At 44.7% G+C, this 24,154-nt stretch overlaps 1 protein-coding gene across 1 annotated transcript; it reads left to right on the top strand.

Moving 5' to 3' along the window:
- The first annotated feature begins 617 nt into the window (after positions 1-617).
- On the top strand, positions 618-23,884 carry LOC138973618 (coatomer subunit delta-like). The gene is made up of 12 exons (XM_070346338.1): positions 618-752; positions 1,185-1,224; positions 2,301-2,524; positions 4,304-4,483; positions 12,487-12,686; positions 13,592-13,686; positions 15,091-15,169; positions 15,833-15,998; positions 16,463-16,610; positions 17,083-17,191; positions 17,694-17,901; positions 19,032-23,884. The coding sequence occupies exons 1-12, from the start codon at positions 750-752 to the stop codon at positions 19,119-19,121; spliced, it is 1,542 nt and encodes a 513-aa protein (XP_070202439.1). The 5' UTR covers positions 618-749; the 3' UTR covers positions 19,122-23,884.
- Positions 23,885-24,154: the final 270 nt, after the last annotated feature.

The raw sequence follows: 24,154 nt of genomic DNA, 5'->3' as shown, positions 1-24,154 counted from the left end.
ACCAGTAAACATTATGATTCACGGTGTCTGGCACCAACCGAGAAATAAAACGATCTCCCTTATGAACAACAAAAGCAATGACCAAAACACAGCTACAGGCATTAAATGATAAAAAGCAGAAAAGTCTCACGTGTCTTTCGGCGGAGAATTTTGAGCAATATCAAATTTCTTCCTGTGATAGGCGCTTCCGAGCAATCGGGCTAGCAAGCTCCGCCATTGTTAAAGGCGCATGCGTAGTTCGTGTCAAACTTGACATATTCCAAAAATAGCAAAAGCAGGGAATGCAGAAACGCTTATTTAAACTATGTCAAAATTGTTATCATTATATTAGGGCTATACAATGACAAATATTAGGGCATACTTTTTAACAGTGTTATTTTGCAGCAAAATAAACCTAAATGAACGATTTTTTTATGTGAAGTCTTTATTTGCTGCTCTTCTGTACAAGTAGTGCAGACTGCAAAAATAGTGCAGAAGAAAATAGAAGTACATTTCTTTTGTACCAGCATATGATTTCTACAGTCAATTCAGCAGACAAAGACATTTAGTTTTGTGATTTTTTCTTGGTCAAAAGTGAGTATAGCAGAACAAATTTACATTTTAAGATTTTTGGAGGAAGCGTATGAATCACATGTCAGCGACGTGTCCAACCACCATATTACTTGACACCTGGAAGTGTTTACGTCGTCTGATCATCGTGTATATTTTCAGGAGAGCATCATTCTAGTGGTCACTTGCAGACAAGCAAAATGGTATGACAATGTTCAGTTTTTCGTTGCTCCACTTACGATATGACCGGTGTTGTATCCTTCGTTGTTCCGTGGGGTGTGGAAAGCTCTGTCTGCTAGGCTGGGCAAAATCATGATGTTCTCTGCCGGTTTACTTCATCACACATTGATTAAATAAATACTTAGCTAATTGCAGAGATCCAACTGTGACAATATGTCAGACTAACTAATCAAATGTGCGTTTCCCTGTACATGAACTCACAAAAACAAACCAGAAGTCTTTCAGAGTGCAGAGATACACAAGTCAAGTGCGCTGCAGGAGGGTACTGAAAATGAGAACTATGGGTTCTACTTCATTTGGACACACAATTTGCTGAGCAGATGATTATTTACATTCTGATTATTTCATTTTCTTGGAAATTTTATGGCTAATGCACTTTTTGTTTCTGTTTGCAGGTTCTGCTTGCTGCTGCGGTGTGTAACCGCACCGGTAAAGGTGAGTTCTTTCTTCGTAATCTGTAATATAGATCTATCAGAATCACAGTATCGATATGTCAACCTTCAGTCCTTCACTGGCTTCAGTCCTTGTGTGACACAAACTAAGCCCCATGTGAGCTTTATCATCAAACTAGATGAATCTCAAAGTGTTCATAGTACTAGTAGTCTCCATTCTGATCATCATCGGTCCATGCCGTATCAGCTGGTATTTCCTTGTTTTTTACTACCTATTTTATTCATGTTTTTATTACTTAGTTAGTGGAAGAATCATTTGTAGTGTATGTTTGATGGTGTATGCTTTTAATTAAGCGTTGTTGACTATGAATGTAATGTAAATGCTTGTATAACTGTGTTTTAATTTTAAATGTGTCAAGCGCAAAGAGCATAATTGTAAAGTTATGATGTTGCGCTATATAAATGCTCATTTATTATTATTATCATTATTATATAAATGCTCATTTATTATTATTATTATTATTATTATTGGCCATCATGACTTGTATCATTTTACATCGCATTCTAAAAAAGAGCAGAATTCTCACTATGCGCGTGGTACATTTCTAGAATCGTGTAGTGCAAAGTTTGAATTCCTACAATGGCGGCCATTGTTGGAATTCCAACAAAGCGCAGGTCATTTCCGGAAAAGCGCCGATGACGAGATGGGTCGCAACAGATTCACTGATTGTTACCTCCCTTCAACAAAGCTTTTTCAGGAGTATGCACACAAATTCCAAGCTTCCACTTCCAGTTCGATTGGATATATTATTGGGAATAACGTTCACACAGAATTCTACAGCAAAAGTACAATGATAATGTGAATTAGTTTAGACGCTTTAAATCACAAGCATTTTGTGTGTGTGCATATATTCACTGTTTATCAATAGGTTGTGTGTGTGTGTGTCAGTATCACCGTATGAACTTTTAAAACCTGTGTGAGTCGGTGACTGTGAAGGTCTGTTATTATAAAAAATGCAGTGCATACATGTACATTCGTTCATGTAATGGAGTGCAGTATATAAAATCATCAACAACATTAAAAAAAAATAAAAACCACTTTGTTTCTCTTTTGCGCAGCTCTGGTCTCGAGACAGTTTGTGGAGATGACGCGATCTCGCATCGAAGGACTCTTGGCAGCGTTTCCCAAGTTGATGGGGTCCGGTAAACAGCACACGTTTGTGGAGACGGAGAGTGTGCGTTACGTTTACCAGCCCTTGGAAAAACTCTACGTCCTGCTCATCACAACTAAAGCCAGCAACATTTTAGAAGACCTAGAAACACTGAGGCTTTTTGCCAAAGTGGTGAGTAATGCTGTTAATGATTCATGCATGGGTGAAACTTTTCCGCCTCAGGGCGGAAATCCGCCAAATGAAATTGGTTAAATAAGGAATTCCTTATTTTGAAAATTTTTTTTTTTTTTTTTTTTCCCCGCCGGCGATCCGATCCGTATTTCTCCTAACACAGTGACCGGACATCGCTGAGTCTTTGTTTCACTGGGCGCGCGAATTATCGGACTACAGCTTGGCATTTGTTACATTGTTTAATGTGCAAATTTGTGTGTTTGATATATATACCAGGATACTTTTACCCTTAATTAACTCATTCGCTGCGCAGCTAAATTTCCCCTGTGTTCCCTGCCAACGCGCGATTTAGAGCCATTTTGAAAAAAATATTAAAAATCAACAACACAAGATAACCTTACATACCTTATGTTTTTGCAAAGTTTGAAACTTACTCTTTTAGAAAATATATGAAACATTTGAAAGTACATACCTTTTGTTGTCTTCATATCCACGCAAAATATCCAATTTGAAGCAAAACAAAAAAACTTTCTACGTCATGGGTTCATCATACACAATGTCATGATCGACACTTGCATTGCCCGAATCATCACCCAAATGATCGTCCATTGGCACAAAATCGTCACCAGAATCTAAAATATCATCTCCACTATCATCATCACTGAGGTCAAGATCAGAACCGTACTGAATAACACGTTCTAGCACTCTTTTCAAGTTACTACGTCTCAGCAGAACGATCCGCCATCTTGGAAAAGTCAAAACACGTGGGTCGCACACCGTCAACAAAATTTTTATTAATCCCAACAATTTAAGGGAAGGAACTGTTTACAGTGAATGGTACCACTGTAGACAGATAGAAGTTCATTGCAGGGGTTGTTTCCCTTGGTCAGCAGGACCGTTTACACCGTTAAAAATTCGTGATATCCGTCGGAACTCAAGTGCCGGCACGCAGCCAACGCTAAACACAGGTGTCGGAATTCCAGTTCCGACGCGCAGCGAATGAGTTAAAAGCCTGATTTTTCGTTTTCTTCCGGGGGGCGAACCTGGGTCCCCTAGCAGGGCGTTGCCCCCGGAACCCGGCCTCATTTTCCTTATTTTCAATTCTGATCAGTTTCACCCAAGTTCATGTCATTTAGGTGTTTTTGTAGTCTATACAGTTTTTTTTCTCCCTCCTCAGACAAGTGTAGCTGTCTATGATTGTAATATTTGATGTGAAAGTATTTTTGTTAGTGTTATGTCATTGTCAACGGGCGTTTTGGAATTTGATCAATTGATAGCCTGTGAAAGTAAAGTGCTGTTCACATGGCAGATTTACAACCAACTTTGTAGCCATTTTTTGACAGAACCTAGTCAGTTGAAAATTACTCCCCATGTATTAACTATTATGTAAACAGCAGTAACCCTGAGACTAGTTTTAAGCAACGATTCTTGGCCAACGTGTTAGTTAAGCACTTAAGGCATGTCTAGTTGTAATTCATTGTTTACCAGCTAGAGGTAACCAATTGGATATCATGATATATTGATAATAAAGTCTGCTGCTCCAAGTCGCTTTTAGTTATAAATCTCTGCAGAGTCAAGCCGTACCAAAAGTCTTACTCGAGTCACTGCCTGTGCAATACAATAATTGTGGAAGTATGGTTTGCGCAGTGGATGTTTTTAAGTAAAGTGTATTTTCGACATGTTTGCTGGAATCTTGTTGTTTGGGTTTTTTCCCCAGACTGACTGACTCTTATAGATCTAGATGTTAACTCCACTTACACTTTTTCTTGTATTTTTCAGATCCCGGAATACTGCAGGAGTTTTGAAGAGTCTGAGATAGCAGACCAGGCCTTCTCCTTAATTTTTGCATTTGATGAAATTGTTGCCCTGGGATACCGAGAAAATGTCAACCTGGCCCAGATTCGCACATTTACTGAGATGGATTCTCATGAAGAAAAGGTGTTCCAGGCAGTTAGACAGGTAAGTGGGGGTATTAAAAATAATAATAATAATAATAATGGTGATTTCTATAGCGCTTTCGAACACACAAAGCGCTTTACAAAAGCAATAACAACATCATTACCAGAATGACGCCATTGACGGAATAGAACACAATCATAAACACATTACAACAAAAACCAAAAACAAAACATAAATGTTACAAAAATCCAGAGGCTCTTACTATAATTCACAGCGGTAAAAAGAGATAGATAAGATAGGCAGATCTATGAATGCTCTTATCTCTTAAAGTCAACAAGTTGAAATTCAAATTATCATGGACATTGTGTTTCAGACGTAGGCTTCTTTAAACTGTCATGAATGAAAGCACAAGGGGAGGATATAAAGTTTTGTCAGATTGCTTTTAAAAAAATATTTCAATAAAATTTGCTGAGGATTTGTAAACAACTCCTTAGCTTAGCTTCAGGCATGGGAATTGTTCACGGATTTCCGTGAAAAGGAAATTACGTTTCACTTTCAGCAAAAATAAAAAATTGTCCGCGGGAAAAAAAAAGGTAAATTAAATTATATGTTGTATACTATTGTCTCTCAAGAATTATCCAAATATTGGTCTAAAATGCTAAAATTCGTTTTCCTTCCGGGGGGAACTTTGCCCCCCTGGTCCCCCCGCCGGGGCCTAGGCGGCCTCTTGGCCTATGTTCTGTTTGATTAAGGGTATTCAGCTGGTGTTTCCTTGTTTTCACTACCTATTTTATTCATGTTTTTATTACTTAGTTAGTGGAAGAATCTTTTGTAATGTATGTTTGATGGTGTATGCTTTTAATTAAGCGTTGCTGACTATGAATGTAGATGTAAATGCTTGTATAACTGTGTTTTAAATTTAAATGTGTCAAGCGCAAAGAGCATAATTGTAAAGTTATGATGTTGCGCTATATAAATGCTCATTTAATATCATATTCTTACTCCGAATCACATTAGCATTGAGTCACCTGAGATGCTTATCACTGAAAAACGCTTACCCGGCTAAAGAATTTAAAGGGAAGCAACCCCATCACCAAAACGAAAGTGAAAGTAGCTTTGGTAATGGGCCAGTACACCGGGAGTTACCTCCCATACGGGTGTATGCCACGTCACTTCCTCTAGGAACACGTGCCTATTATCATACGTCTTTTTCACCTCGGAGAGGACGGTTCACTTTTTGACGCTCTGTGGCTGACCTTGTGTGTTTGAGTGACACCCGCCGGCCACGTTACCCAGCTTGTCTGCTCGCCTTGCCTACAGTTTGGTGAGCTCGTTCCCGTTTGTTGTTGGTTGTTTGCACTGTTTTGTTACTGTACGTTGTCCGTTTTTTACGGACTTGTGTGTCAGTGACTTGCGTGTTTCGCCATTTTGTTGTGTGAGTTAGTTAGCTAACTCGTGTGACTTTGCTAGTAGCTCTGCGTGCCCTCTTTCTGTTTGGGCAAGTGTAGCTTTAGTATTTTGTTGACGCGTAAGCGTGTGTGTTTACTGTCTTTTCAGTCGTTTTGACTTACGTTTCAGTAAATCTTTTTGGCTTTGCCACGTGTTGTTGACGTTTGTGTCAGTGTCTTGCGTGTCGCCATTTTGTTGTGTGAGTTAGTTTTCTAGCTCGTGTGACTTTGTTTGTAGCTCTCCGTGCCTCTGCTTGTGGGGCAAGTTTAGCTATAGTATTTTGTTAACGCATTAGTGCGTGTGTTTACTGAATTTTCCAGTCGTTTAGACTTATGTTTCAGTAAATTTTTTCGCGTTGCCACGTGTTGTTGTCAACATGTCTGATTCAGACAAGCGCCGTGGCAAGTCGGACCCCAAGGGGAAAATTAAGGCTAAGTCTTCCTCTTCCAAAGCAACTTTACTTGTTACAGACCAAGAGCGTAACACTTTGTTGGCTGTACCAATTTCGGCGCCTAGCGCTGTTACTACTTCTGCTTCTTTTGCGGCGCCTAGCGCTACTGTTACTTCTGCACCTGTCTCTACATCGGAGACTTCGTCTTCTTTGTTAGCACCTGGACAAGGTGCGTTGGTTTCCTCTCTGTTAAAGTCACTGGTTCCAGAAATCCGCAGCTTGGTGCAGGCAGAATTTCAGCGTTCCGTCGCCAGCAGTTCGGCGTTTCCGGCATCTGGCAGTGACGTCCGGGCATTGGCTTCCGTGTCTTTGTCCTCCACTTCCGGCTTGGAGCAGCGTCCTCCCTCTTCAGCGTCGGTTGGTAAGCAGAGCTGGTCCGATAGCCCTCGTGAGGCGCCTGGACGTTCTCCTTCGGGGGACAGCTCTTTCGCATCGGGTCACGACCGATACCTTGCTGATCTTTCATTTCCGGCGATAACCTACGAGGCCCCGGACTTGTTCGAACAGCGGCGGCAGTCGGTTTCGACTGCCGCATTTCCGGCACTTGCCGGAAGTGATGATCCGTCCGCTCCGGCACGCTACGGCGGTCGCGGCAGGATGGAGTATTCACTGACTTCCGGTCCTTCCGGATCGCGAAGTCAACCAGTGCAGTCTTCACTTCCGCATTTTGCGGTTCCGTTGACTACACTTCCGGTTTCGGCCGGAAACGCTTCTTCCTCTTCTGGTGGTTCCTTCCGGATACCAGATAGTGGATTACAGCGTGCGCCTTCCGGCTTTCAAGCGCCTAGGCTTGAGCAGGCATCACTCCACTCAGTCGGGGGAGTGACGTCGGCTCATCCAGCTCCGGTTTTTGCGGATGGTCGTCCTGCTTACCCTTTACCTTCACAGGATTTTGGGCGGCAGGATGACGTTAGTGCTCAGGCTTTTCCGGTTTCCGGTTTGCCAGGGCATGCTTCTGCTTCCGGAACTGGTGACTTCGGTCATGGTTCCACGTGTGACTATTCTGATGCTCCATCAGTGGTCAGCGAGGAGTCGCGGGGCGTGTTTCCGTCGAAGCTCAAGTCTGTTCTTGACGTCGCGGCGGAAGTAACGTCTCGTTATTTTCCTGAAGGGGTGGTGGCTGCGGACTCTTCCGCATCATTCGTTCCTTCTGCCATGGCGGACTTCCGGCCGGCACAGGAGGATGTTTCTTCCTTCCGGTTCGCCGAGTCTCCGTCAGTGGCTTACCAACTTTCGCATTCACTGGTTCGTCCAGCACATGCGGGGAGTGGTATTCGGCCAGTGCCTGTTCCGTTACTGCTTCCTTTTGGTCCAGTTCCGGAATCAGCGCAGCAGTGGGTGGCTTCAGCTGCCCAAGCCTCTTCCTTCGTGCCTACGGTCAATAGGAAGCTTGGCATGCCCAATCAGAGCCAGAATTGGCTGGCGTCTTTTGCACTCCCTAGGGCTACCCTTCCGGTTTCCCGGGAATTGCTGCCTCTTCTGACTAAACCGATCAAGCGTGATTCGGTTTTGCCGGTTTCCGAGGCTTCCCTCCTCTCTGCTGAGGAGGTTGGACGTCGGCAGATCGAACTGTCCTCCATTGCGGAGACTCTCGTTCGGGCTCTGTCTCGGGCATTGACCGATTCGCTAGTTCCTTTCACTCTCAGTGAAGAACAGAATGCGGACGATGTCTCTGCGCTTTTGGCCGCATTGGCCAAGGTCAATGAGGAACAATTGCGTCTTTCCTCCCTGCAGTACACCCAAGCGGTACTCTGCAGGAGGGATCTCTTCCTCTCGCAGTCCCAATTCACGGAACTGGCTACTAGGGAGACCTTGAGAGTCTCCCCGGTCTCAGAGGAGTCTCTCTTCTGTCCGCTGGCACTGGATGCCAGACAGAAGGAGATTCAGTCAAACAAGGACAGTCAGTTCCTTGACTACACTCTGAAGGGGGTGAAACAGTCTCAGCCTTCTAAACAGAAGCAGGCTCAGACATCGTCTAACCCCAAGCCAGCTCAGAAGCGGCAGGCTCCGCCGGCCGCTCGTGGTGGGAAGAAGAGGACGGCATCGGGGAGGGGGCGTGGCGGCTCTGGAAGTAAGCCACACCCCCAATGAAGCGCTCCCGATCTCACCTCCCTCCCGCCCTCCACCTTGGTGATGGCGGGAGGCCCCTCCCGGGCACTTTCTCGTTGGATGTCGGTAGTAGACAGCCAATGGATTGTGGGAGTGGTGAGATCGGGCTTCCGCCTACTCTGGCGGGAGGAAAAGGCGCCTCTTACCCGAGTGCCTCCGCGGTTCAAGCCCCCCTTCTCGCAGGAAGCACGTTCCGTCTTGCAGTCGGAAATTGCCTCCCTGGAGCAGAAGGGCGCGGTGGAGAGAGTTCGGGTCCACAGCTCCCTGGGATTTTACGGGCGTCTGTTCGCTGTTCCCAAAGCATCAGGAGGATGGCGTCCCGTGTTGGATTTATCTCTCCTCAATACTTTCTTGAGGGAGATAAAATTCAAGATGGAGACGCCAGCCTCTGTCCGAGACTCTCTCCGCCCAGGAGACTGGGTGACCTCGATCGATCTCACGGACGCATACTTTCATATTCTTATGCATCCGGCCGACCGGAAATGGCTTCGTTTCCGGTGGGGAGATCAGATCTACCAGTTTCGCGCACTCCCTTTCGGGCTGTCTCTCGCACCATGGATTTTCACCATGGTGGTGAGACAGGTCTGTGCACTGGTGAGGTCCCAGGGTATCCGTCTGCGGGCTTATCTGGACGACTGGCTCATCATGAACCAGTCCCAGAGCGGCTGTTCGCAGGATACCCTGACGGTTCTTCGAGAATCCAACTCGTTGGGATTCTCGATCAACCGGGTAAAGTCGGAGCTGACCCCGTCACAGACATTCACTTATCTGGGGATGTCTTTCGACACGGTCGCTTGGACTGTCCAGCCTTCTCAGAGAAGGGTGGACAAGCTCCAAGCCCAGATTCGCTCCACTTTACCTCTCCTGATGGCTTCCATCCGCTCGCTCGCCTCCATCTTGGGGCAGATGGAGTCTATGGCTCTTCTGGTTTCACTGGGCCGGGTCCACAAACGTCCGCTTCAGTTCGCGCTGAAGCCGTTTGTGGACTCTCCTCTGGTGGACTGGGACGCCCTCATCCCTTTGCAGGGATGGTTCCAGTCTGCGACCCTTCCGTGGTTGGACACGGAGTGGGTCTGCAGAGGTGTTCCGATCGTCGTGCCCCTCCCCGACCTGGACCTCTTTACAGATGCGTCCAGGGAGGGTTGGGGGGCACATACAGATCTTCAGACTACTTCCGGTCTGTGGACGACGGAGCAGTCCTTGTGGCACATCAACTTGCTGGAGCTAGAGGCAGTTGCTCTAGCTCTGGCCAAGTTTCTGCCCTCCCTGTACGCCAAACATGTTCGTCTGTTTACAGACAACATGACAGTGGCGGCGTACATCAACAAGCAGGGAGGCTCGCGGTCCCCGTCTCTCTCGGAGAGGGCTTGCGAGATCCTGGTGTGGTGCTTTCAGCATCATATCACGATCTCGGCCAGGTACCTTCCAGGGAGGCTGAACACTTTGGCGGATGCGCTCAGTCGTTCCGGTACGGTGCTTCAGTCGGAGTGGACGATCACTCACGGGGCACTGCTTCGCCTTTGGGCCCAGGTCCAAAAGCCTCTGGTGGACCTTTTTGCCACAAGGTACTCAAAGAGGCTTCCGGTGTTCGTCTCGCCATTCCCGGACCCTCAGGCATGGCGAGTGAACGCTCTGGACTTTCCCTGGACGGGTCTGGAGGCGTACGCCTTTCCTCCCTTTCCGTTACTCAGCCGAGTAATCCGGAAAGCGGAGATGGAGGAGCCGGCCCTTCTTCTTCTGGTCGCTCCTCTGTGGCCGTCGCAGGTCTGGTTTCCAGATCTTCTTCGGCTCGCCCAAGGGCCCCCCATTCCTCTCGCACTCGTGCGAGGGGAACTAGTGCAGCCCCGAACAGGCATTCCACACGAGGAGCCCAGTCTTCTGAAGCTTCACGTGTGGAAGTTGTTCGGGACTCGCTGAAGCGCTCTGGGGCGTCGTCTTTGACTCTGGACTTGGTGGCTCGCTCGCATAGAGCGTCCACCTCTTCAGTTTATGCTTCCCACTGGAAGGCATGGACTGCCTGGTGTTCAGCTAGAGGGGTGAGTTCGGTGGCTCCGCGCTCTATTCAGGTCGCTAACCACCTCTCTTTCATGTCTTCGCAGGGCGCCTCAGTCTCCTCGTTGAGGGTCCGGCGCTCCGCTATCTCGGCGACTCTTAAGCAGATTGGTCGTTCTGTTCGAGTCGGGGGCGTTATAGCTGCAGTCATTAAAGGGGCTGCTCTTAAGGAAGCTAAAGCTCGTTTGCCCGCTCCCAAGTGGGACTTGTTTTTAATCCTGGAATTCCTTCGTTCTGCGGATTTTGAGCCTTTAAGCGAGGCCAGTCTGTTCAATGTCACTCGCAAAGCGCTGTTTCTCCTTTTGTTGGCTACGGCCCGACGGGGTAGCGAGGTCCACGCTCTGTCGGGTCAGCCTGGAGATATCTCCTTTGAGCCGGACGGTTCCGCATCTTTGCGTTTCCGGCCTGATTTCCTGGCCAAGAATCAGTCTCCGGGGCAGGCCTCTCCGCTGGTTAGAGTTAAGGCTCTGACCAGCGCGTTGGCCCCGGATGACCCCGATTCGGTCAATTGCCCTGTGAGGGCACTTCGTCTGTACTTAGCCCGGACTCAGCCGATTCGGTCTAGTTCTCAGAAGTTGTTGTTTATCTCTCTCCTTACTAGGCGCGAGAAAGATTTGTCGAAGGTAACGTTGGCCCGGTGGGTGTCCTCGCTCATCAAGCAGGCTTATGAGTGGAGTCGCACAAAGAGGGGGGGGGTTATGCCCTCCTTGCCACTTGACTCGGCCCGAGCCCATGAAACGAGGGCGTGGGCATCCTCTCTGGCAGTTCTGCGCTCCAGACGTCTAGAGGAGGTGCTGACAACTGCGTATTGGCGTTCCGAAGATGTTTTCATAAACTTTTATCTTCGGGACGTCACAGCTCTTCGACAGGATGGCTCCAGAGGCCTTCCAGCGCTCATAGCAGCAGGCCAGTTCCTGTCCAGAACTTGATGGTGAGTTTTGATTCATTTCTAGCCCACCGCCTTGTTGATGTTATCTGCTAATGTGATTCGGAGTAAGAATATGATATTAAATGGAAAATTTCCTAAATAAATTATCATTTAATTAATATACTTACCCGAATCACATACTGTATTCCCTCCCACCTGCCCCGCTTATGGTTTTAAGATTTTTTAAAGCCGTATGATAATAGGCACGTGTTCCTAGAGGAAGTGACGTGGCATACACCCGTATGGGAGGTAACTCCCGGTGTACTGGCCCATTACCAAAGCTACTTTCACTTTCGTTTTGGTGATGGGGTTGCTTCCCTTTAAATTCTTTAGCCGGGTAAGCGTTTTTCAGTGATAAGCATCTCAGGTGACTCAATGCTAATGTGATTCGGGTAAGTATATTAATTAAATGATAATTTATTTAGGAAATTTTCCATTTATTATTATTATTAATATTATTATTATTATTTTCAGAGTTTTTTCTATTTTGGAATTCCCATGCCTGAGCTTAGCTGTAGAGTTTCATTAATTTGGGACCCTTTCCAAATTTACAGAAGAAAATGTGCTACAAACTGTCAGGCAGTAATTAATGAAATAATTGAATGATGATTTCATCTTTTCCCCTGATGATTTGAAATTGGTTTCTTAGCTGTAGTCGTGTAGAGCATTAACAGGATAATGAAGTTCAACCTTTTCTTCTTGCATGACGGCTCGTAACTTTTGATATTCATCAATCAACTCACTAAACATTTCCATTCGCCAAAACTGGAATATACACCCCAGAGAAAGGTGGTACATGGTCTTTGTACAATCACACGTTTAACTGTTTCTGTTAGTCAAACAAATTTAATGACTAGGCAAATAACAAGTGATTAGCAACAGAGATGTAGTTTTCAAGAATATTGAAGTAAACAGCTGTTCGGTTTGAAACCGCTGCTTCAGGAGTTGATATGCCACTCCCTCGATTGGGGATTGATTTGTGCTTTGGGATTGCCAAGTGCAAGATTCACTTGCAGTGGGCGAGCGTTTTTCCTGCATGTCTAATTAATGTGCAATATTTGATGTTTGTTATAGACACAAGAGAAGGAGGCGTTAGATCACATGCGGCGGAAAGCCAAGGAGATAAACCAGCGTAACCGTGAGATGGCCAAGGGCGGTCGCATGACTGGAATAGGCGGGGGTGGAGGGTTTGGGTCCAGCTCATACCGCAACGAGTCACCCATCATCGATGCGTCCTCAATGGAACCAACAAAGCCATCCTATTCAAAAGCAAGGTGAGCACACAGTGTTTGGATGCTTGTCACTACAGTTTAACCCCTATGGCTAAGTCCCCCTGATGACCATGAATTCCACTTTTATAACCCTTATTGTTATAGATCTTTTGTTTAAGGTAATGGTTTAGTTTAGGAAGGGGTTTTCTGTGTGTAACTAGCTGAAAATAACCCCCCGCGGGTTAGGGGGAAAAATTTACCCGATGCTCCCCAGCATGTCGTAAGAGGCGACTAACGGATTCTGTTTCTCCTTTTACCCTTGTTAAGTGTTTCTTCTATAGAATATAGTCAATGTTTGTCAAGATTTTAGTCAAGCAGTATGTAAGAAATGTTAAGTCCTTTGTACTGGAAACTTGCATTCTCCCAGTAAGGTAATATATTGTACTACGTTGCAAGCCCCTGAAGCAATTTTTTGATTAGTGCTTTTGTGAACAAGAAACAATTAACAAGTGGCTCTATCCCATTCCCCCCCTCCCCCCCTTTCCCCGTCACGATATAACCTTGAACGGTTGAAAACGTCGTTAAACGCCAAATAAAGAAAGTAAAGCTGAAAATAGATGTTTTCCGAAAATAACTGTCAGGATTTACAAGCGTTGTGGAAGAGTTGTGCTCCACATTTCACATACAAACAGAAAACATGTGGTCCACCAGTTAAAACCACGATCACAGCAAATAACTGACTCAGATGTGTATGTTATGCAGTTTCCATTCGTTGAAGACTCCCTCTCTTTTGGAATTTCTCAGGATTTGTTTGGAAGTTCTGCTGTACCTTATTCTGAGTGATACTCAGTTGTGATTTTTTTTTTTTTTGGGGGGGGGGGGGGTCCAGGTTAAGGACTTTACGCAGGAAGGAAGGTACCTTAATATCAGTGTTAAAAGTATGGTTGTGTTTTGTGGCCGTTGTGCAGTGCCAAGCCTTCAGGTCCAAGCAAGGCCCTCAAGCTGGGCTCCAAGAAGAAGGATGTTGACACTTTCGTGGGCCAGATTCAGTTGGAAGGAGAGAGTAAGCAACAGTTTTAACTTCCTAGCCTTTGTTTTTCATTTCATGTTGTTATAGAAGCAAACACAGAATGAATACACAGTTCATCTTGAGATAACACATCAAATAAAAAAAGCTTTCACTAAATAATTCCTGGGTTAAGGGGTTGATTTACTTTGTATTCAAGCTTCTGCTTGTAACGTCTTTGCCTTTGTGTGAAATTTGGTTTTGGTGGAAAGGCATAGTTTAGTTTAGGAAATGGTTTGTGTGTGTGTGCATCAGGCTTGAGATTATGGATGAGATTTACTTTAGCTCAAAAATACACAAACATTGCATCAACCTGAGCGTAGGGTTAAAACTTGCCTGTGGAGACTTTATTGACTCACATGCGAAGCAAAAGTGAGTATGTACTCACCCGAGTCGTCGTCCGTCTGTCCGGATGTCCGTCCGGAAAACTTTAACGTTGGATATTTCTTGGACACTATTCAGTCTATCAGTACCAAATTTGGCAAGATGGTGTATGATGACAAGGCCCCAAAAAACATACATAGTATCTTGACCTTGCGTCAAGGTCGCAGGGGCCATAAATGTTGCCTAAAAAACAGCTATTTTTCACATTTTCTCTGAAGTTTTTGAGATTCAATACCTCACCTATATATGATATATAGGGCAAAGTAAGCCCCATCTTTTGATACCAGTTTGGTTTACCTTGCTTCAAGGTCAAGGTCACAGGAGCTCTTCAAAGTTGGATTGTATACATATTTTGAAGTGACCTTGACCCTGAACTGTGGAAGATAACTGTTTCAAACTTAAAAATTATGTGGGGCACATGTTATGCTTTCATCATGAGACACATTTGGTCACATATGATCAAGGTCAAGGTCACTTTGACCCTTATGAAATGTGACCAAAATAAGGTAGTGAACCACTAAAAGTGACCATATCTCATGGTAGAAAGAGCCAATAAGCACCATTGTACTTCCTATGTCTTGAATTAACAGCTTTGTGTTGCATGACCTTTTTGGTAGGAAAAATGTGTAAAGCATGTGAGTCGTATGGGCTTTGCCCTTCTTGTTAGAGTATGAAAGTAACCTTGAACCCTAGGACATTTTTTGTACACAAACCAGAAAAATCTGCTTTATTTCACGGTCTGGCTTGAGATTGTGTTAAAGCCCCTGAGATTATTTGCGAGATCTTCAGATTGCACCAAATAGTAGATTTTGCATATTTTATAATGATAAAAGATGGAGTTATCAAGTGTATGCATCTGGTATCTGCACCAAATAGTACATTTTGTATATTTTATTCAAAATTTAAAAAGTGGGCTTATCAAGTATATGCACATGCAAAACTGTTTTTGTGTACACTGTCACTGTACTAATGATAAATATTTGTCTAAACAACAAAATACATATTTGTGTTTTACAGAAGTTGCAGACCAGCACGCTGGTCGTTCAGGCTCGTCGGCTGTCAGCAAATCATCCACACCTGCCGCTAACCAGGAAAGGTGAGAACTTGACTCGCTGAACAGGTGATCTTCGTGCACACCTGTACACACCTAGCTGATCAATATTTGCTCACATTGATGAATCCAGGGATGCAGCTGTGATTGTTTAGGCGGTTTTCATTCTGTGTCACTAATGCTGAGTTGCTGTACTTGTCAATGTACATTTTTCATGAATGTTCTTGATTTGAAAGCACTTGGATCTTAGAAATAGACAGAGAAAACTTTATTATCTCAAAAAAAGAGAAAAATCAGTTGTTGTTTTTACATGTATGATCGTTTTTACCCCTCCATTCAGGGAGCCGTACACCGCTTTTGGGTGGAAGCATGCAGGGTATTTTCATGTTTTTTTATAACCCACCAAACTCTGACATGGACTACAGGAGCCGTATGCCACATTAAAAAACACGTCAGTGTTTTCAAATAAGCTAACATTTTGCATTAGCACAATCCCTGATTATGAGCTCCCACAAAAGCGGCGAATGGCTGCCTAATTGGCGGGGTGAAAACAGTCGTACACGTAAAAACCAACCCGTGAAAAACGCGTGGTGAACGTGGGAGTTTCAGCCCATGGAAGAAGTAGGGTAAGGTGTGTCATCCCCCACCAGGTGTGTTGTAACTTCCATGCAGAGTAATAAACTGTATCCCCCACCCGGTGTGTCTCAGCATTCACCTGCTGACGGAGGAGCGGATGGTGCTGTCGGCGGGACGTGACGGAGGCCTGCAGAACATGGAGGTGCACGGCATCCTCAAGCTGAGGGTCACCGAGGACCGCGTTGCTCGCATCAAGGTCATGACCATCAACAATGACAACAAGGGCATCCAGATACAGGTAGGATGGACCGTGGATTTGTTCTGTGAGTGTTAGAAAGGTAGATGATGATAAATGTTTTTTAACGCCTTCAGGGTGAAACCTTAGATGGTGTAGAAAAATAATGAGTGAAAAGGGCCGCGGCAAAAGAGGGGAGGTTGTCGCTTTTGAGCTTCAAGTTGCAAAGGCATCAGAGCTGGGGAAAGGTACATTTATTAACCTGGCTTTTAGGTTTTGGTTTGTAAGTCACCTAGAGGTAGAGAGGACAGAACTGCCCGTGTAAGCTGTCGCCAACAAAATAATGACCAGGCGTGATTTAAAAGAAAGAGTCACTGACTCAGATATACCACTGTTTTGTTGCTGGCAACGCTAAATCTAGCTCTGTGGCTTTCTTCTGTTGCAAGGCTATGTGCCCTGGTGACGGATGTTCGCCTTTAAGCAAGTTGTAAGAAAGTTCTAAACATGAACATTTTGTTGTTTGACAGACGCATCCCAACATTGACAAGAAGCTGTTCCTGGCCACGTCGCAAGTGTCGCTGAAGAACCCAGACAAGCCTTTCCCTCTCAACCAGGAGGTGGGCGTCCTCAAGTGGAGGCTGCAGACACAGGATGAGGCTCTCATCCCCCTCTCCAGTATGTGATGCTTAATCTGTGTGTGTGTGTCTCTCTCTCTCTCTCTCTCTCTCTCTCTCTCTCTCTCTCTCTCTCTCTCTCTCTCTCTCTCTCTCTCTCTCTCTCTCTCTCTCACGCAAACACCTTGCTCATCCTATAGTCTTTCATGGCAGTTTCCTGTCATGATTCAGGGTTGAGGTTGCCAAGGTTGCGTTTATAAGCAACTACCTGGCCAACACCTCAGGTGCAGCAGTTCTCTGGCCTGGTATAGTATGACAGTAAGCGTAGAGTGCTGCCCTGTCACGTAGTCTCAAACCGTAATGGAAATCCATAGCATGATCGGCCTGATCTCATTGATCATCAAAAACTAATTAAAAAAAATAACTCTCAGCCTCTGAATAAGAAACGGGACAGCAACAAACAAAAAGTAATGAAACAAAAATTCCTCTGTGTTGAAATGAAAGTGTGATGGATATGTTGGTGTGTGTTTCAGTCAACTGCTGGCCGTCTGAGAGCAGCAGTGGGTGTGACGTCAACATAGAGTACGAGCTGGAGCAGGCGGACATGCAGCTGGAGGACGTCGTCATCTCCATACCGTGCCCGTCAGTATTTTACACCCGTTATTCTGATTTGGCCTATATGGTCCGCTGGACCCAAAAAGCAACAACTAACTAACCGTTCCTCAATACAAATGAACAAGTTACCACCAACCTTTCTGTGCACAGCATTCACCAAAGTTGTTGCACACATTGAATATTTGTTACATTTGACCAGTATGGACCAGCAAAACACGTGCATCATTATCTTGAAGATGACATATGCTTTCATGGGGAAGGGATGCAATGGCAAACACAGAAAAAGCGGTAAATGGCCACACATTGGTCTTTGTTTTAGAGTTTTTAGAACTAACACATCACGCTACACTTTCTAAAGTGAAGTTTCTTTGCTTTGATGTGAAAGATTGCACAAGGCTTTGGAAGAGATCGAGGTTCCAAAAGAAGCGTCTTCAATTTGTACGCCTCGACTGCAGGACGTTTTGAGTAAAATACATGTAGTATTATTCTCTATGTCACTTATTTAACTTGTGTCACTGTTTCTCACCAGGTCTGGCGCGGGGTCTCCCACCGTGGGCGACTGTGACGGAGACAACCACTACGACGGCCACAAGCGGGTGCTGCAGTGGAGTCTGCCGTTCATCGACGCCACCAACAAGTCAGGCAGCATGGAGTTCAGCTTGAACGGGGGCCACCCCGACGACTTCTTCCCCGTGTCCGTGTCCTTCACCTCTAGGAAACCTTATTGTGATATTCAGGTGGGTGCTTGGGGAATCGTTGTCAGAGGTGTTTCTGTTTTCAGTGGAGGAAGGATTCAGACTACAGTGCATTTCTAAGGCCTCCAAGATCTGATAAGCAAAGGGAAGGAAGCGCTCTTAATGCATACGACATGTGTAAGGCCCCCCCAAAAAATAGGTCTGTTTACGGTAACATAGGCCCAAAAAATAGGGTCGGTAGGTCGGGATTTTTTTTTTCTTTTTTTTTTTTTCCAAAAAACCATATTTTTACAAAAAACAAAAAGGTTTGTTTTTGTTTTTTTTTTTCCCCCAAATGCCAAAAATAAAGTCTAGGGTCGCGCGAAAAAAATAGGGTCGGTCGGGTTACCGTAAACAGACTATATTTTGGGGGGGGGCCTAATAGAGTAAGTGAGAGTTATTCGGAACCAGTCTCCTGGCACCTGAGAGAATAACAAACATTGAAATGAACAAGCGACTTTCATCCTCCAAGAATCTGAGAAAGTTGGTAAATTAACGGAGGTTATGACCTGAAAATCTGGCTTCATTGCAGCTTGGGTCGGGCGTCTTCTTGTTCTTCTGCGTTCGTGGGCTAAAACTCCCACGTACACTCGTGTTTTTTGCACGAGTGGAATTTTACGTGTATGACCGTTTTTTACCCCGCCATTTAGGCAGCCATACGCCGTTTTCGGAGGAAGCATGCTGGGTATTTTCGTGTTTCTATAACCCACCGAACTCTGACATGGATTACAGGATCTTTTTCGTGCGCACTTGGTCTTGTGCTTGCGTGTACACACGGGGGTGTTCGGACACCGAGGAGAGTCTGCACACAAAGTTGACTCTGAGAAATAAATCTCTCGCCGAACGTGGGGACAAACTCACGCTGACAGCGGCCAACTGGATACAAATCCAACGCGCTACCGACTGAGCTACATCCCCGCCCGATCGGGCGTCAAAACCTGGATTTTAACAAATCTTGTAGAGATAATAAAGAATGATGTTCAGGAGTATTTCGATTTCTTTCGCATCAATGTTTTTGCTTTGAAGGGTACTTCATTTTAGTTTGCATTACTGACCCAAATATGCTACTTCCCCGCACTTTGTTTTGGCATTTTACATCAAAGTGTTAATACTTCCTGTTCTCTGTTTCCCAGGTGACGGAAGTGAAACAGATTGACGACGATCAACCAGAGAAGTTCTCTACGGAAGTGGCATTCTATGTGGAAAAATACGAGATAGTGTGAGAGAACACGGATCAAACGCGCTTCAGAGACAATAAAAACCGACCTTTTTTTTCCGTTTCTTAGTAACTGTGGGACTGTAAGAATTCTCATGGAGGTTTTCTGCCGAGCGCTTGGGAAGAGTGGCACTGGCAGAGAGTTGCTGTGAAGGAAATTAAGGAAGACGCACGACTGCTAAGACACATGACTGCTAACGTTCCACAATCAGGAATACAAAAACAAGAATGGTATGCTTATGGGATGTTTCAGTGTATTTTCCTTTTGAACACCAAGAGGACACAACGGGAAACCAGGTTTGGCATGTTCTTCATCAATATTCAGACATGGGATTCTTCCGTAAAATTACGGAATTCCGTAAATTTTTAGGCTCCAGGGATCATTCTTGAGATTCGTGCAAATCCGCTGAGAAAATGTTGGGGTATATGTAGGTAAAGACCCAAGTTTTTCGGCCGGTCCGCTGATCGCGACGCTCCATTCCATACTATTCTTGAACGGTTGGTTCCTAAAACGGTCAGACTGTTGCTGGTCGATCCGTATGGGAACGCGCTCTGTGTCTTTGTCTCCTACAGTCACCGTTTCAACGTAGCTATCGGGGATTCAGTATAAGCTAAAGCATACCGTATGAGAATGATTCGGCGCCATTTTTACATCGCTTCGAGCCACTTGCCAAAATGATGAGGAAGCTAAAGCGAGACGAAACCGTTCTATCCCGGGAAATTGACCAGCAGAAGTACAAGAAAAATCTCTGGAGATTCGACTGGCTCGATGAAGTTGTATCATTGAGCTGGAAATACGAGAAAGGCCAGAAGACACAAGACGTGAAACTGAAAGTTGGCGATGCTTTTGCTAAAATCAACTTGCCGGGAAAAGCTTAGTGCACTTTGTGCAACGATGTTAATGTTATCAACTACGGTTCCAATGGAAAGACTGCCCTCAAAAGCCACTTGAAAAGCAACAAGCACCTGACTATCCTGAAAACCCAGTCGTGTAATCAGTCACTGGGGTCGTTTGGCACCGACAAGGTAAGAACATTGAAACCACACCGTCACACGCCACCAGTCACCACCCCCCCCCCCCCCCCCCCCCCCCCCCCATCCCCGCCTCTCTCTCTCTCTCTCTCTCTTTCTCCTCCTTATTTTGAGTCTTAGCGTAAAATTAATTTGAGAAACATGGGAAGGAAGAGAAAGGGAGGGGGGGGGGGGGGGGCTATGATTAAGCTGAAATATGCATTTCAGGGCCATTTTTGTGTGTCTAAAATACTAAAAACCTTCAGCTTCTGGGGGCTTCGCCCCCAGACCCCGACCAGGGGCGTTGCCCCTGGACCCTACTGGGGGCCTTCTGCGGCCCCCAGACCCCCACTTTTTTTTTTTCCTTAATTATCACTTTTTCTGAATCCCATGTCTGAATATTTCGGCAGCGATAAACTGCCTTCTTCAGGATGGTATGATGGGTTGGGTTTTATTTTCGGGTTTTTTTTTTCTCAGGAATTTACTCAGGATAAGGGCATCCTTAAACTTACAGGCGTGTGAAAATAAGCATCCTGGCTGCTTCCTGTGCTGAGTGAAAAATTTTTTGTTGAATCAATTTTGAATATGAAGCCTATTTCAATCTGCTAAATTGATTCAGCAAAATATTCCCACTATTCGCAGAACTTGCTTACTTACTGCCTGTTATGTCGGTTAGCATGTAGGGCAGCAACAAAGGACCTCCACTCCTGTCTGTTCTGGGCCAGTCTCTGGATGGTACCCTAAAAAAAAAAAAATATTTAAAAAAAAAAAAAATCCCTGCGCTCAGAACTGTATCCACGGAATATGCGCGATAAAAGCCTCATATTTCTTCTTCTTCTGCGTTCGTGGGCTGAAACTCCCATGTACACTCGTGTTTTTACACGAGTGGAATTTTACGTGTATGACCGTTTTTACCCCGCCATTTAGGCAGCCACACGCCGCTTTCGGAGGAAGCATGCTGGGTATTTTCGTGTTTCCATAACCCACCGAACTCTGACATGGATTACAGGATCTTTTCCGTGCGCACTTGGTCTTGTGCTTGCGTGTACACACGAAGGGGGATAAGTCACTAGCAGGTCTGCACACAAGTTGACCTGGGAGATCGGAAAAATCTCCACTCTTAACCCACCAGGCGGCCGCGGCCGGGATTCGAACCCTCGACCTTCCGATTACGAGGCCGACGTCTTACCACCCCGCCACAGCGCCCGTCAGCCTCATATTGATTGATTGATTTGCAGAACGGAGCCAAGCTATTGAAGTTTAGTATGTGTTCAAGTGAGAGGATGCTCTTTTTCCATGTAAAAAGCCAGGGAAGGTTTATGGCGATGAATGTGATCACTTATGCAGGAGGGGACCGGCACTGTTGGCCTAGTGGTAAGGCGTCCGCCCCGTGATCGGGAGGTCGTGGGTTCGAACCCCGGCCGGGTCATACCTAAGACTTTAAAATTGGCAATCTAGTGGCTGCTCCGTCTGGCGTCTGGCATTATGGGGTTAGTGCTAGGACTGGTTGGTCCGGTGTCAGAATAATGTGACTGGGTGAGACATGAAGCCTGTGCTGCGACTTCTGTCTTGTGTGTGGCGCACGTTATATGTCAAAGCAGCACCGCCCTGATATGGCCCTTCGTGGTCGGCTGGGCGTTAAGCAAACAAACAAACAAACAAATGCAGGAGGGACTCGACCTTCTTCGCATTATCAATGTAATATTCCGTAAATATACCATTCTTGTTGTTTGATAAATGAGGACATGTTCGAAGAAGCTGCAATATCTTTCGTCTTATTTAGCATGGGTGTGAAATTGTTGATAGGGGTCTCGAAGAGGGGAGGGGGGGGGGGGGGACCTGTTTGGAGTTTGAATTAGTTGGAGCGTAAATGAGTAAGATACTGATAGTCATTCTATAGTTCACTGTTTATTCAGTGCAGAACGAGTGTGATGATCGCGTAAATGATGAATTTAGAAATTTGGTCAATCACTGCATATAAACCTGTGTTTATTGTACAGAAGATGATTTTTTTCTTCTCTCTCTCTCGCTCTCTCTCTCAAAACTGTCTTTTTCTTTTTATTGCGTTTTTTTTTATACACTTGTGTTTTTTGAAGGGTAGGGTAGATAATGTGTATGATATTTTTGCCAGGCGAATGACTGATGCTGTGTGTTGAAAGCTTATTTTTAAATTGTCTGGGTTGTGTGGTGTGTGTGAAAAAAAGGACAATGGTAACTTTTTGCTCATATTGTAAAGAAAAATGGACCAAACGCACGGTTGGCAGAAACTTTTGTATCTTTTGAAAATATTATGTCTTGTGTGAGACATAGTTTAAGACGCTAAAAGAAGAAGAAACTCATTTTGTGAAGTGACTGCAGGTTTCTGTAATTTCAGGTGAGGCAGATCTGTGTGTGATTTCAGTTAAGGCAGATCTTGTCTGTAATTTCAGTCATGGCAAATCTACTGTCTGTAATTTCAGTCATGGCAGATCTTCTGTGTGTAATTTCAGTTGAGGCAGATCTTCTGTCAGTAATTTCAGATCTAAGGTGTATGTGATACGGAATATGGTATCTTTTTAGCTTGAGAATGAAATTTTCAACTTCCAGTCATTACATAATATTTATTTTGCAGGAATTGTAAGTTCCCCTCGTGTGATAATTGAAGGCTTGTTTCTGTTTTTATAGGACTAGCGATTCTGTTCAGTATGACTGAGGCACTGTTCTAAAGCAAAATGCCCACCTTCTGTCACTAATAGCAAACTATATTTTGTACATTCAATTCTGGAATGAAAGAGCTTTTTTACCCCCCGCGGGTTAGGGGGAGTTCCATATTGGTTGGGACGAGAAAGAATTTACCCGATGCTAACCAGCATGTCGTAAGAGGCGACTAACAGGTTCTGTTTCTCCTTTTACCCTTGTTAAGTGTTTCTTGTATAGAATATAGTCAATGTTTGTAAAGATTTTAGTCAAGCAGTATGTAAGAAATGTTACGTCCTTTGTACTGGAAACTTGCATTCTCCCAGTAAGGTCATATATTGTACTACGTTGCAAGCCCCTGGAGCAATTTTTTGATTAGTGCTTTTGTGAACAAGAAACAATTAACAAGTGGCTCTATCCCATCTCCCCCCTTTCCCCTATCCCATCTTCCCCCTTCCCCCGTCGTGATATAACCTTGAATGGTTGAAAACGACGTTAAACACCAAATAAAGAAAGAAAGAAAGAGCTTTTTTGGGGGGGATTTTGAAGATATCCTCTGTGTGCTTTTATTACTAGAAAAGACTCTGAAAAGTAATGCTTGTTTTGTAGTTGTATATTCACACAACAGACTGTTCGGTAGAGGACAAAAATGACATGAAATGCACTGTGCGAAAAGTAATGCCTGGTTGAACATTATTCACAAAGTAGGATCTTCAATAAGGAAATGAACCTTGAAGCTCACCGTGTAATGGTTGTTTAGGATAAAAACAGAAAATATTGATACTGGCAGAAGTGGAAATACTTTCCAAGGCCATTGATATGTTTCCCTTGATTTTCTTGCATTGAATTGTACCTTTCATGTGTAAATGGCTGTTAAATTAATGTAAATATAACAGATAGTAGCTCGTTTACACATATTATATATTATGATTGTTAATTTCTCTTTGCTCTGTGACTACATGGGAGGTCTGAATGGTGGGATTCATGTTTTGATGTATGGTAAAATGGAAAAAAACCATGTTCACTTATATAGAGTAAATGACTCATCAGTGTATTTCTATTAAAGATTGCCACCACAGTGTTTGCTTCAGATTCTGTTTTGTATTGTGTGTATGTTTGGTAGTTGTGAAGTTGTATGCTTGTTAACTCAGTCTTGCTGGTAATGTGGAACCTCCCTTTTAAGAACCCCCAATTTAAGACTCCCACCTTTTAAGACTCCCACCTTATAAGACTCCCACCTTTTAAGAACCCCCAATTTAAAATTCCCACCTTATAAGACTCCCACCTTTTAAGAACCCCCAATTTAAAATTCCCACCTTTTAAGACTCCCACCTTTTAAGAACCCCCAATTTA

This window comes from Littorina saxatilis, linkage group LG8 (assembly GCF_037325665.1).
Source record: "Littorina saxatilis isolate snail1 linkage group LG8, US_GU_Lsax_2.0, whole genome shotgun sequence".
Taxonomy (NCBI): Eukaryota; Metazoa; Mollusca; class Gastropoda; order Littorinimorpha; family Littorinidae; genus Littorina; species Littorina saxatilis.
This window is presented reverse-complemented; position numbering and strand designations above follow the sequence as displayed.